The sequence below is a fragment of the Quercus suber genome, unplaced genomic scaffold (genome assembly GCF_002906115.3).
Source record: "Quercus suber isolate HL8 unplaced genomic scaffold, Cork oak 2.0 scaffold_220, whole genome shotgun sequence".
Taxonomy (NCBI): domain Eukaryota; kingdom Viridiplantae; phylum Streptophyta; class Magnoliopsida; order Fagales; family Fagaceae; genus Quercus; species Quercus suber.
The window spans coordinates 215,772-228,523 of NW_027069678.1; the positions used below are offsets into that span (position 1 = coordinate 215,772).

General features: G+C 35.7%; 2 protein-coding genes across 2 annotated transcripts; one reads left to right on the top strand and one right to left on the bottom strand.

Moving 5' to 3' along the window:
* Positions 1-5,219: 5,219 nt before the first annotated feature.
* On the top strand, positions 5,220-8,999 carry LOC111992713 (oligopeptide transporter 1). The gene is made up of 7 exons (XM_024024574.2): positions 5,220-5,346; positions 5,828-6,273; positions 6,515-6,612; positions 6,788-7,360; positions 7,481-7,748; positions 7,891-8,073; positions 8,164-8,999. Exons 1-7 carry the CDS (start codon positions 5,289-5,291, stop codon positions 8,782-8,784), a joined length of 2,247 nt encoding a protein of 748 aa, XP_023880342.2. The 5' UTR covers positions 5,220-5,288; the 3' UTR covers positions 8,785-8,999.
* Positions 9,000-9,089: 90 nt separating this feature from the next.
* LOC111992709 (pentatricopeptide repeat-containing protein At4g21065) lies at positions 9,090-11,044 on the bottom strand. The gene has a single exon (XM_024024569.2). It carries the CDS (start codon positions 11,013-11,015, stop codon positions 9,138-9,140), a length of 1,878 nt encoding a protein of 625 aa, XP_023880337.2. The 5' UTR covers positions 11,016-11,044; the 3' UTR covers positions 9,090-9,137.
* Between the last annotated feature and the right edge of the window lie 1,708 nt (positions 11,045-12,752).

Consider the following 12,752-nt stretch of genomic DNA (forward strand, 5'->3'; position numbering starts at 1 on the left):
AAAGGACAAGATCGTCCGCAAAGAAGAGGTGAGAAAAAGGCAGCCCATTCCTGGAGGTCTTAACTGGATTCCAGCTCTTATCTGCACATTTCAACTCAATCAAATAGCTTAAATACTCCATGCAGATAATAAAGAGGTAAGGGGAGAGGGGTCCCCCTGCCTAATACCTCTCGAAGGCCGAAAAGGCTCAAGGCAGCCCCCATTAAAGAGAAGGGATGAGGAAACTGAAGAGAGACAGCTCATGATTAGTTCAACCAGACTAGTTAGGAAAGTTTAAACTAAGAAGCATTTCTCGAATAAAACTCCATTCAATCTTGTCATACGCTTTTTCAAGATCAATCTTGATGGCCATGAGGCCATTTTTCCCTTTAGTTCTGCCAATAGAATGGACAAGTTCCTGGACAATGATGAAATTGTCCACCCCTCTCCTTCCCGGAACAAAAGCAGCTTGGAGGGGGGATATAAGATTTTCCAGATGGGGTCTGATCCGAGCCACAATAATTTTAGTGATGACCTTATAGACCGAGTTACACAGGCTGGGTCTATAGTTAGTGATGGTTTCAGGGCCCTGTATCTTGGGGATAAGAACAATATGGGTTTTGTTGAGGTATTCTGGGATTTTCCTGTCAGAAAAGGCTTTCACTACTTCATCCTTGACTGAATCTCCCACAGTTAGCCAGAAGCGCTGGAAAAAACCNAATTTAGTTTTGTTTTTTAAATTGTTGTTGTTGTTGTTTTTATTTTTTATTCTCTTTGATTGTTAAATGTTATCCTATTGCGTTTTAAAGAATTAAATATAGCATATAAAAATATAATATTATTCTATTACATAGCATGATTTGGATAATTTGGTATTTATTTTGTTACATAGCATGATTTTTTATAGTGCTCAATTTAGATGTTAAACTATGAGACTTTACTAATTTTTGTTTATTTTCTAATCCTTTGTGGTGGACAAAGTGCTCTTAATAATTGTATTAGAAGTACTCTATAATGCCATTCATTTAAAGAAAAGCAAAGGTTAGCCAAACGAAAATAATTTTTTGAACGCTGCGGGGTGTGGTGGTCTGATAAGGGATGATCAAGGGAATTGGCTTGGGGGGTTTTCAAGATATATTGGGCACACTAATAGCTTCATAGCTGAGGTTTGGGCGCTTCGAGACGGTCTTCAACTCTGCTGCCTCAAGAATCATCGTTCTGTCATTGTTGAATTGGATGCTTGCGCTTTAGTTACAGCTCTTAACAACCCGGTCTATGCCAACACTATACTCTCCCCTCTGTTTGATGATTGTAAACAGCTGGTTGCTTGCATCCCTCAATGCCGTGTAAGCCATATATTTCGTGAGGCCAACATGTGTGCAGACAAGCTGGCTAGGTTAGGTCTCATGCAAACTGTAGACTTTATTCCTTTGTCTAGTCCGCCTGTGGACTTGATCCCTCTCATTGAGGTGGATAAGAGTGGTTTGTACACGGACAGAGTAGGCTCTGTTGGTGCCTCTGTTCCGTAGCTTTTGTTTATTTGAATTCCAGTTTACCAAAAAAAAAAAAAAAAATATATCAATAAACTAGTCAAAACCATTCTGTCAAAACATTCAATATCGAAAAAGAACACCTCATTGACATCAGATAGCAATGACCATTATCATAAACCAGCTGATATCATTCTATCAAAAACTCAATATTATTAACATATTCTTCTTCTCTCTCTCTCTTTTTTTTTTTTTTGGTTGTGGGATATGGTCTGTTATCTCAACTTTTCTGAAAGTTGTTCTGTATGAGAACTTAAGCCAAATAATGCATTGATGCATTGGTTATTGTTGGATGAGATTTGTATGGTTAATATGTTAAGTTTCATTTCTGAAGCCCCAACGTGAATGCTTCAAGGAGGCATAATTTTTCTATAGTTCCAGAGAGCCGAGGGAAAAAAAAAAAAATCAAAGACAGAAGAAAATTTGAGTTCAGCCACAAAAATTCTATAGTCTTTGTGCAAGATGAAGAGTTGCGAATCAATCATTCCATTGTATTACTTGTCATTCTTACAAAAATTGAAGACGGGCCGCGGGGGTGGGGGAGGGGAATGGATTTCGAAATTAGATACTTGATCCCCATCATATCTCTTAAAATCGAATGCCGATTTTACTCTAATTTTTTCTATGTCCAAAATATAAAAACACCATCACAGAACTAAGCATTTCAAAGGCAGATTTTTTTTTTTCCACAAGTTATATCATAATTGTGCATAAAAAGAGAGATGCATAACAGATCACTCTGCCTCTTGACTGTTTTGAAGAAACTTACACTGATTAAACATAAAAGTTATGCCTTAAACTTATACACCAAGTCCCAATCCTTTTCTCAATTTAACACAATTAACTCAACAATATAACTCTCCTATGAAGTTATATATACATAAGCAACTATCTCCATAAAAATGAACACCAGAGTTAACATACAACTGCAAGCATGATCATGAAATTCACCATCTGGTACATAACATCATTTAGAAATCTTGCAGCTAAGTTCTACAATACAATCCCATCAGGCGCTACAAAAAATGCCAGCACATGTCTAATGAAGTGTTTCTCAGAGTCAGACAGAGTTTCCCACTGCTTCATATCATGTGATAGATCAACCTTCTCAGCTGTATAAGTCGAATGAAAAGTTATTAGAATATGCATTGAAAGAAGACTGTACATAGCCTGATCCGGTAAATAATAATGGCTGAACTCATGGCCTCACACGCACGTCTTAAATTCTAATGTCATTGTCTCTCTTATGCTTAGTACTGCAGGCATAGCTAAAGTATCCTACAATTTGTTTAAAGCTCTAAAAAGCAAAGTCCCAATGGCATAACTATTCCATGTCTGAGACATGGAGAAGTTTTAGTCTTCACTATACATGCATATTGTGCACTAAACTTGCAGCCCATAATAGCTTACATATTTACGTACTTTGGTATGCTGTAAGCTTTCTCACTAGTGATATTGTTCTATAATGCTCGCATAAAGAATCCAGATTCCTGATGCAATTCTTCCTATAGGAATTCACTCAACTTAATAATTACAGTGCCATTAGAACATGACGCCTCCATATCAATAATGTTTGTAATAATAGCTTAATTTTGTATATTTATATCATTATTAGAAAGTATTATTATACTAATTCAAAAAAAAAGTATTATTATACTTATTTTGTGTTAATTTATGCATTTTATATTTAGTTTTGGAATAATTTTGAATAATTAATCTTGTGCTTAAATTTATATTAGGGAAATTACAATAAACTTACATGTGGTTAGACCTATTCAGTGGCAGCTCAAGGAATTTTCTTGAGGGGGGTCATTAAGAAAGATAAATTAAAATTTTTTTAATAAAAAGATAACATAAATATATTGTGTTATAAAAAAAAAAAAAAAGAAGAGATAGTGACAAACTTATAGTAAGAGGGTGTGAATAAGAAGAGCCAAAAATAAAGGAAGATGAAAGCAAAGAGGAAGAATGATATTAATGTAGAGGGTAGTGGGGAGATAAAAAGGTAAGAGAGGGAGAAAGATTGAAGAAGTAGTGGGTAGATGAAATGGTAAGAGAAAGAGAAAGATTGGAGAAGGGTAAATATTAAAAAAAAAAAATGTTAAAAACAATTATAGGAAAATTGAAAAAAAAAAAAATTTAAAAAAAACCCTAAAGCTTGAAAGGCTTCAACATTTTATTTATTTATTTATTTCTTTTAACCCTAAAACTGACTGAAAAGGTTTTGGATTGGGATTGATAGTGGAACTAAATAAATAAGAGGTGGATTGGATTAATTATATAGATTTATTATACGGTGATAGTGGAAGTAAATAAATAAGTAGTGGAATGCATTTATAGGGCTAAAAATTGTTTAAAAAAAATCATTTTAAAATTGTAGGACAAATTATATTTTAAAAAAATGATGTGGCAGCTGATATGGCGCAATGTGAGAGCAGCAGCATTAAACGCTACGCTTCAACTTTTAGTAATATATAGAGGAAGAATGATATTAATGTAGTGGGATGCATTAATATATAGATTTATAGTAAGAGGGTGTGAATAAGAAGAGCCAAAAATAAAGGAAGATGAAGGAAAAGAGGAAGAATGATATTAATGTAGAGGGTAGTGGGGAGATGAAAAGGTAAGGGAGGGAGAAAGATTGAAGAAGTAGTGGGTAGATGAAATGGTAAGGGAAAGAGAAAGATTAGAGAAGGGTAAATATTAAAAAAAAAAAATGTTAAAAACAATTATAGGAAAATTGAAATAAAAATAAAAATAAAAAATAAAAAAACCCTAAAGCTTGAAAGGCTTTAACGTTTTATTTATTTATTTATTTATTTTTAACCCTAAAGCTGAACTGAAAAGGTTTTGGATTGGGCTTGATAGTGGAACTAAATAAATAAAAGGTGAACTGGATTAATTATATAAATTTATTATAGGGTGATAGTGAAAGTAAATAAATAAGTAGTGAGATGTATTTATAGAGCTGAAAATTGTAAAAAAAAAAAAAAATCATTTTAAAATTGTAGGACAAATTATATTTTAAAAAAAATGATGTGGCAACTGATGTGGCGCAATATGAGAGCAGCAGCATTAAACGCTACGCTTCACCTTTTAGTAATATATATAGATTATGCTAATAACAACCTAGCGCACTCTGTGCAATTTTAGATCCGAAACATAGAATCTTGACTATGACATGGACTCTTTCCACAGGCTGGCGTAGTTCTCTAATCAACTTACTCTTCTCTCCCAAACAGCTAGTTAGTTATTTGATTTGCCATACTTCAACCAACTGCAACACGTACAAACAGTATAACAAAGTGAGTCAAAGAACAAACATCAAACAACTGCAACACAAACTGTTTAAGCATGAACATATATTGAGATGCAAGCCAGGTTCGAAGAGCATGTAAGTATATGTAGATTCAAAAAAGATTCCTAAATAAATAAACTAATGGCCCTCCTTTCTGGGTCAATGGAATCATAATGTGTAAAAATAGATTTTCCTTGTTTCTTTCCCTCATAAAATAGCCTAATATATAGGGTCTTTTTGACCACACATGCAAATTTGAAGTTTAAAAGTAGCATTCCTCACTTAAATTTTAAAAAATTTTTTTTTTTGGTAAATATCTTGTAGTTAACGGTCTGTGATTGTGTGCACCATACAAATAAGTTCCTTAAAAAAGAACAGGAGGGTGCTATATAGCTATAGTGCGGTGAGGTTGAAGCCATTGAAGGCTTTGTCATTCTGTATTCAAGAACAAGGTGAGAGCCATGACAGGTAACGTTGAAAATGACTTTGGGAGGCTTGATTCCAGTATTGAATTAACCGGTAACTCTCTCCCTCTCTCTGAAAAAATAAGAGTTTCATACTTTACCTGAGTTGCATGCTCCATCACATTTTCTTTGTTAACATATGGCATGCCTGAAATCAAACTTCATTACAAAACATGTTTTCTTATAATTGGTGAACTTGACTTCTTTTAAGAAATGGTGTATTATCTATAACATTTTTTTCCTGAGTATTTACTTACACATATAGAATACATAATATATTGAGAATATTTACTTTCATAAACATAATAACACATTATTTAAGCCTGAATTCAATGGGAAACAGAGGTACAAAATAGTGATAAAGTTGACATAAAGTATTGTTAAGATTCATGATAATAGAGGCAACCATGAGTTGTTTATATGGTAAAAAGAATGCAAAATTATCATTCAATTGTATTATTCTTAATCATGACAAAAAAAATGTTTCCCTTAATTTTTTTGATACTTTTAGTAACATTGTTATTACGTACAAGCAGGGGATAAAGAAGTCAATGACAACCCAATTGAACAAGTTAGGCTCACGGTTCCAATCACTGACGACCCAACAGAGCCAGCCTTGACATTTCGAACATGGATTCTTGGATTCATATCATGTGTTCTTCTAGCTTTTGTGAACCAATTTTTTGCATACCGCCAAAATCAGCTGTATATTTCCTCAGTGTCAGCACAAATTGTAGTGCTCCCAGTCGGGAAGCTGATGGCAGCATACCTTCCATCCAAGCCAATAAAAATCCCACTCACGAACTGGTCCTTCTCATTGAATCCAGGGCCATTCAGTTTGAAGGAACATGTTTTGATCACCATCTTTGCCAGTGCTGGGGCTGGTGGAGTGTATGCAGTTTATATTGTTGATATTGTCAAGGCTTTCTACCACAGGCAACTCTCTCCAGTTGCAGCCTTTTTCTTATCACAAACTACTCAGGTATTTTTGACTTGTTTCCATATTGAAGTCATCATGGCTATAGGCAACAGATGTCTGATCCTGATTTTCACATAGAAAATGTATGAAACAAGAACATGTTCATTCATATTGAGAATATCAGCTACTCTAGTGTGTGTATTAAAGAAAAAAAAAAGTGCCATCTATGTATTTAATACATAAAATGGTTCTGAGAATTCTTTTTTCACTGTACCTAACTTTTTTGTACATATGAATTCTTCAGATGCTTGGATATGGATGGGCTGGAATATTCAGAAGATATCTTGTGGAGTCACCTTATATGTGGTGGCCTGCAAACCTGGTCCAAGTCTCTCTATTCAGGTACATCAACTTCTAGTTCTGTCTCTCATATTGAATAACTGTTTGATACAAAGATTTTTCAAAGCAGAAAAATTCACCTAGCTTTTGGCTAAAGAAAAGGAATTATTTCCAAAGATTAGAGCCATTGATAAGTGAGTAATCCCTTGCATTGAACCAAGTTATATGTGTAATGCAGGGCATTGCATGATAAAGAAAAGAGACCCAAGGGAGGAACAACAAGGCTACAATATTTCTTCATGATTTTTGTAGCAAGCTTTGCTTACTACATTGTCCCAAGCTATTTTTTCCCCTCAATAGCAGGTCTCTCCTTTGTTTGTTGGATCTGGAAGGACTCCGTCACTGCTCAACAGATTGGTGGAGGAATCCAGGGTCTTGGACTAGGCTCATTTGCCTTTGACTGGTCTGCTGTAGCTGGCTTTTTGGGCAGCCCCTTAGCCACACCTGCGTTTGCTATTGTCAATATCTTAGTAGGGTTTATCTTGACTGTCTATGTCCTTACCCCAATTTGTTATTGGAATAATGCATATGATGCTAAGAAGTTTCCAATCTTTTCCTCACACACTTTTGATCACGATGGTCAAATCTACAACATATCCAGAGTTTTGAATGATAAGGCATTTGATATTAACCTTGATGGTTACAAAAGCTACAGCAAACTTTATCTAAGTGTCTTCTTTGCCTTCACTTATGGGTTGAGCTTTGCAACTCTAACAGCTAGTCTTACACATGTGGCACTATTTAATGGAGGGTAAGCTTCTGAAGATTGAAGTTTAAATTCTGCTCTATTCTTGTGCGACAGTTCTTTTGAGCTAACAAGCTTTTCATGATTTTATTTGTCTTCTCTATTTGGGTAAAACAAATTGAGCAGAATGATCTGGAAACTATGGAAAAAAACAAAAGATGCAACAAAAGATCAGCTCTCAGACGTGCATTTAAGATTGATGAAGAAGAACTATAAAGAAGTCCCTCAGTGGTGGTTTATTGCTATCTTAGCTTCAATGGTGGCTCTTGCTTTGTTTGCTTGTGAAGGGTTTGACAAACAGCTCCAACTTCCTTGGTGGGGACTTTTAATGGCTTGTGGCATTGCATTGTTTTTCACCTTACCCGTTGGAATAATTCAAGCCACAACGAATTCGGTATGAAATCTCCAACCTTCATTGTATTCAATGCATGAAAGAACACAAACATGCATTGTAAGAGTTAACTATGATTTTCATTAATTTGCATCAGTTTTATCCAAACTACATTTCTCATAGAATGTGTTAATGTTAATTGCAGCAACCAGGGCTAAACGTGATCACAGAATTGATTATTGGGTATATTTATCCAGGGAAGCCCCTTGCTAATGTGGCTTTCAAGACCTATGGCTATATTAGCATGTCACAAGCACTCTATTTCCTTAATGACTTCAAACTAGGTCACTATATGAAGATCCCTCCAAGATCTATGTTCATTGTACAGGTAATTATGTAAAGAACAATAAAAATTATTTGGAATTTCGTTTACAACTTTTATATAACTGCTAATATTTTTTTTAATTTGTATTCTCAGTTTGCTGGAACAATAGTTTCTTCATCTGCCTACTTCGGCACAGCATGGTGGCTTCTGACATCTGTGGAGAACATATGTGATCCAGACTTGTTGCCCGAGGGAAGTCCATGGACATGCCCAGGAGATGATGTTTTCTACAATGCTTCAATTATATGGGGGATCATAGGCCCACTTAGAATGTTCGCAAAGCTTGGTGTCTACCCAGGATTGAACTGGTTCTTCCTCGTTGGCTTCCTAGCCCCATTTCCCGGCTGGTATCTTTCACGCAAATTCCCCAATATAAAGTGGTTACGGCTTATTCACATGCCTATCATCATTGGAGGTACATCAAACATGCCACCAGCTAGAGCAGTGAACTATTGGGCTTGGGGAGCGGTTGGACTTTTCTTCAACTTCTATGTTTTCAGAAAGTATAAGGGATGGTGGGCTAGACACAACTATGTCTTATCTGCTGCTTTAGATGCTGGTGTTGCCTTTATGGGAGTCATCCTTTTCTTTGCCCTACAATCCAAGGACATTTCAGGTCCAAGCTGGTGGGGTATGGATGCTGACGACCACTGTCCACTGGCTTCATGCCCCACAGCTCCTGGAATTGAGGTCGAGGGGTGCCCTGTTTTTTGAGATGCCTTAGGAAATCACCACAACCAAGGGCTAGGTCTCGCGCACAAATGACTTTCCAGGTCCTCCAATGTTGATGAATATCTAAGATGAAGCTTTAGAGTTCATTAATTTGAAATATGTTATTTGACTTATTTCAAATTGGGTTAAGCCATTGTAGCAATGCAAATTCTGTAATTAATTAATTTTTTTATTTTATTTTATTGTAGCAATGCAAATTCTGTAATTTTTTTTTTTTTTTAAATTCCAAGTTAAGAGTTTAAATTTGCGTTAAGTTGAAGGGGCTTGGTCTATGACAGAATAATCTATTTGATATCAAACCATTGAAATCACATGAAATTCACCAAGTGAAACCACTACCAGTAATCATTACAAGTACAAGAACCATCTTTAAAACAATGGAAACGGTTCCTGTCACGCACAATTATCTCTTTATTAACAATCCCTGAGATAAGTTTCATAGCAGCATGACAGTCTTCACAAACACGAAGATTCTTCATGATCCTAATCGGCATTCCGGGTGGTGTTTTCATCAACCCAAAAGCCAGTGCTAATTTCTCACTATGGCGATATAAAAATTTCTCCTTCTCATTCTCTTCTACATCCAGAAGAACAATTGAAGTCTTTGGGACATATCCTTTTTTCTTTAATTTTTGAAGTAGTTTTCCCCACATCTGAAATATTTCCTCTGCTTGAGGATGGGACTCATCCCCTGCAGCAAACTCATGAAGCGTTCCATCTACTGTGATTGAACTCCACCCAGGTGTTTTCTTCACACCTTGATCTCTCATCAACCTTCTCACCTTTGCTGTGTCTTCCCAGCGTTCAGCTTCTGCATAAATGTTTGATAAAACCACGTAGTATCCATCATTTAATGGATCCAGTTCCAAAAGGTGTTGGATTGCTTCTTCAGCCAGTTCAATGTTTTTGTGAACTCTGCATCCACCAAGCAAAGCTCCCCACACAACCCCATTGGGTTTGATAGGCATGTTCATTATAAACTCATATGCCTCTTGGAGAAGGCCTGCCCGACTGAAAAGATCAACCATACAACCATAATGCTCAATTCTGGGAATAATCCCATAATCTCTAGTCATGCTGTTGAAAAATTCCCGCCCCTTGTCTATCATTCCCATGTGACTACAAGCATGCAATAGTCCAATGAAGGTTACATCATTCGGCTTCATGCCTATCTGAACCATCTTAGAAAATAGGCTCAAAGCTTCCTCAGCTTGCCCATATATTGCAAGCCCTGCAATCATGGCTGACCATGATACAATTGTCCGTTCTTCCATCTCATCAAAAACTGTACAAGCATCCTTCAAGCATCCACATTTGACATACATATCAATCAAAGTGTTTGAAACACAAACATTTCCCCTAAACCCACTACAGTTTGAATACTCATGAACCCTCCTGCCCAAATCCAAGGCACCCAAATCAGCACACGCTGAAAGAACAGCCACCACTGTCACCTCATTTGGCCTCAAACCTGCCTCCTCCATCTCCATAAACAAATGAATAGCCTCCTTAGGCTTCCCACATTGTACATAACCTGCAATCATCGCAGTCCACGACCTCACATTTCTCTCGGGCATCACCGAAAACAGCTCAAAAGCCCCCTCAACATCCCCACCCTTCACCAACTGACTTATCATTATATTCCACGTCACAACATCTCTCTGAGACATTTTATCAAACAACAACCGCGCATCACCCACCGCACCACACGAAGCATACAAATGAACAATCATGTTCTGTAAAAACAAATTCGATCGAAACCCAAGTTTCTCCACGTACCCATGAACAATCCTGCCATTCAAAACATCGGATAAAGCCACACATGCTTTAAGAACGAAAGAACAAGTGAAATCATCAGGAACAATGTCAAATTCCCTTAACTTATAGAAAAGCAAGATTGCATCAAATGGGGACTGCCCTTCTGCCCACGCCTTCAAACAGGAATTCCAGAACACAATTTCGGGCTTATTGAGGTGTTTGAAGACGCGTTGGGCATAAGGAAAATCGGGAGTGAGAGCAGTAACGAGGGCGAGTTTAGTGAGAGGGAGAGGAAGAGTAGAGAGAGGAGTGTTGGTTTTGATGAGGTGGGCATGGAGCTGTTTGAGCTCAAATGAAGTGTTGAAGCTGTGGAGAAGATTGTGAAGGTTTTGTGAAGTGGGTGAGTTTGAGTTTGGGTGAGGGAAAAGGTGTAGTGTGGAAACAGAGCAAAGCATTTTTTTTTTTTTTCTTTGTTGATTTAACGGTTTTTTGAATTCACTAACGGTTACATGAATATAGGTGAAATGTAAGGTTTCATAATTATTTCCATCATCCATTACTCACTTTTGGTGGGTCCCACGTCTAAAAGTACTAGTGGGCTCCACGCCTACAAATTTTGTTTGGCCAAGTTTTCAATTTTGGTTTTCATTTAAAATTATATTTGGCCAAGATTTCAATTTCGGTTTTCATTACTAATAACTCAACAAAATGAGTGATGAGTTGCTGAAAATGAAATATAAGATATGAGAGTGAGTTTTGAGTAATGAAAATTGAGATATGAGAAGTGAGATATAAGTAATGTGAGAACGAAACAAACCCTTTAACTTTATTGAAAATCTTATTATTACACTTTGCAATAAGTAAAAACTCTCTTTTGAAACTGTGTTAACAAGAATTTACAATTTTAACTAAAATTATGTTTTAAAATCAAAATTTTAGTCCATGTGGCGATGTATGTGCGGCGATTATTGTGTATTGGTCGGAAACCCATGCAATGCACGTGAAAACTTTGCTTAAAAGTATGTTGGTCTCGAGCTTTGCATAAAAAGTATAATTAAAATATATTGGTCTCAAACTAAAATAATAAATACTACTGGAAGACTTAAAAAAAATAAAAAATGGTGTGCATCTAACTAAAAGTCTTTGTAGTCTCTAACCATATGGGATACCAAAATTATTTTTTCATTATAGATTATATGCCAAATATTTGTAGCTAGAATCCTATAAATTGTTTAGATTTTCAAAAGGGACAAATGCTATCATAATCTACAGAAGGGACAGATAATATTAGAATCTACGATCACAATATCTCAATTGTTTGTCAATATCTAAACTTAAGATCATCTTTATGCTCATGATGGACCTACCACTTTCATGCATTTGTGTATATATATAAAATAAAAATAAATAAAACACCTGCAATTTTAAGGCATCACAAATAGTTTGGTTCAACTTGTTGTGAATTTCTTAATCAGCTATAGGAGCATATTAAAAGTCATATTAACAAATTGGTTTTCATAACTTGTACCATAGCATCATGGACAATTCAAAATTTAATATGAATATAGTTGAATGCAATATGACTATTGGTGACTATGCCATATCACATGCTGCTTGACATTTTTTGTAACACAACAAGAAAAACACTCATTATCTTAGAAGACAATCCTTCCAATGTGTAGCTCATTGGTAAGATTGAATATTATCTTCACTTTTCACTTTTTTGTTTCTTTTTAATAAATTTTTTAGAGTGATTGTATATCTTCCTTGACTATACATCTCCATTAGTTCACACAGAATGGCTAAATTAAGACTTGAAAAATGAGTAGGATCGTTGGTTTGGTCAAATAGGATCACTAAATCCAGACTGCAAACTGCTGTTTTTAAAGAAATTGAAGAGCATGTGTAGTTTGAAGGGAAGCTGAAAGTTTGTAAGTGGGTTAGGGTCTTGGCTTTCATCTACACTTGGGTCATAATATGTATGGAAATAAGTGGACTTGGACTTTTCATAAGGTTTTGTTTGATTTTATCTAATTTTTAATAGTAGCCCATTTTTTAGATAATAGTAAAAACAATTTAATGTGATCTTTTGAGTAATAGTAAAAAAAAAAAGTTAATGAAAAGAAGTTAAACAAACTAAATGAAAAATTAGAACGCCACATGGCAAGATCTTATTCGCTCCCGCATGAGAT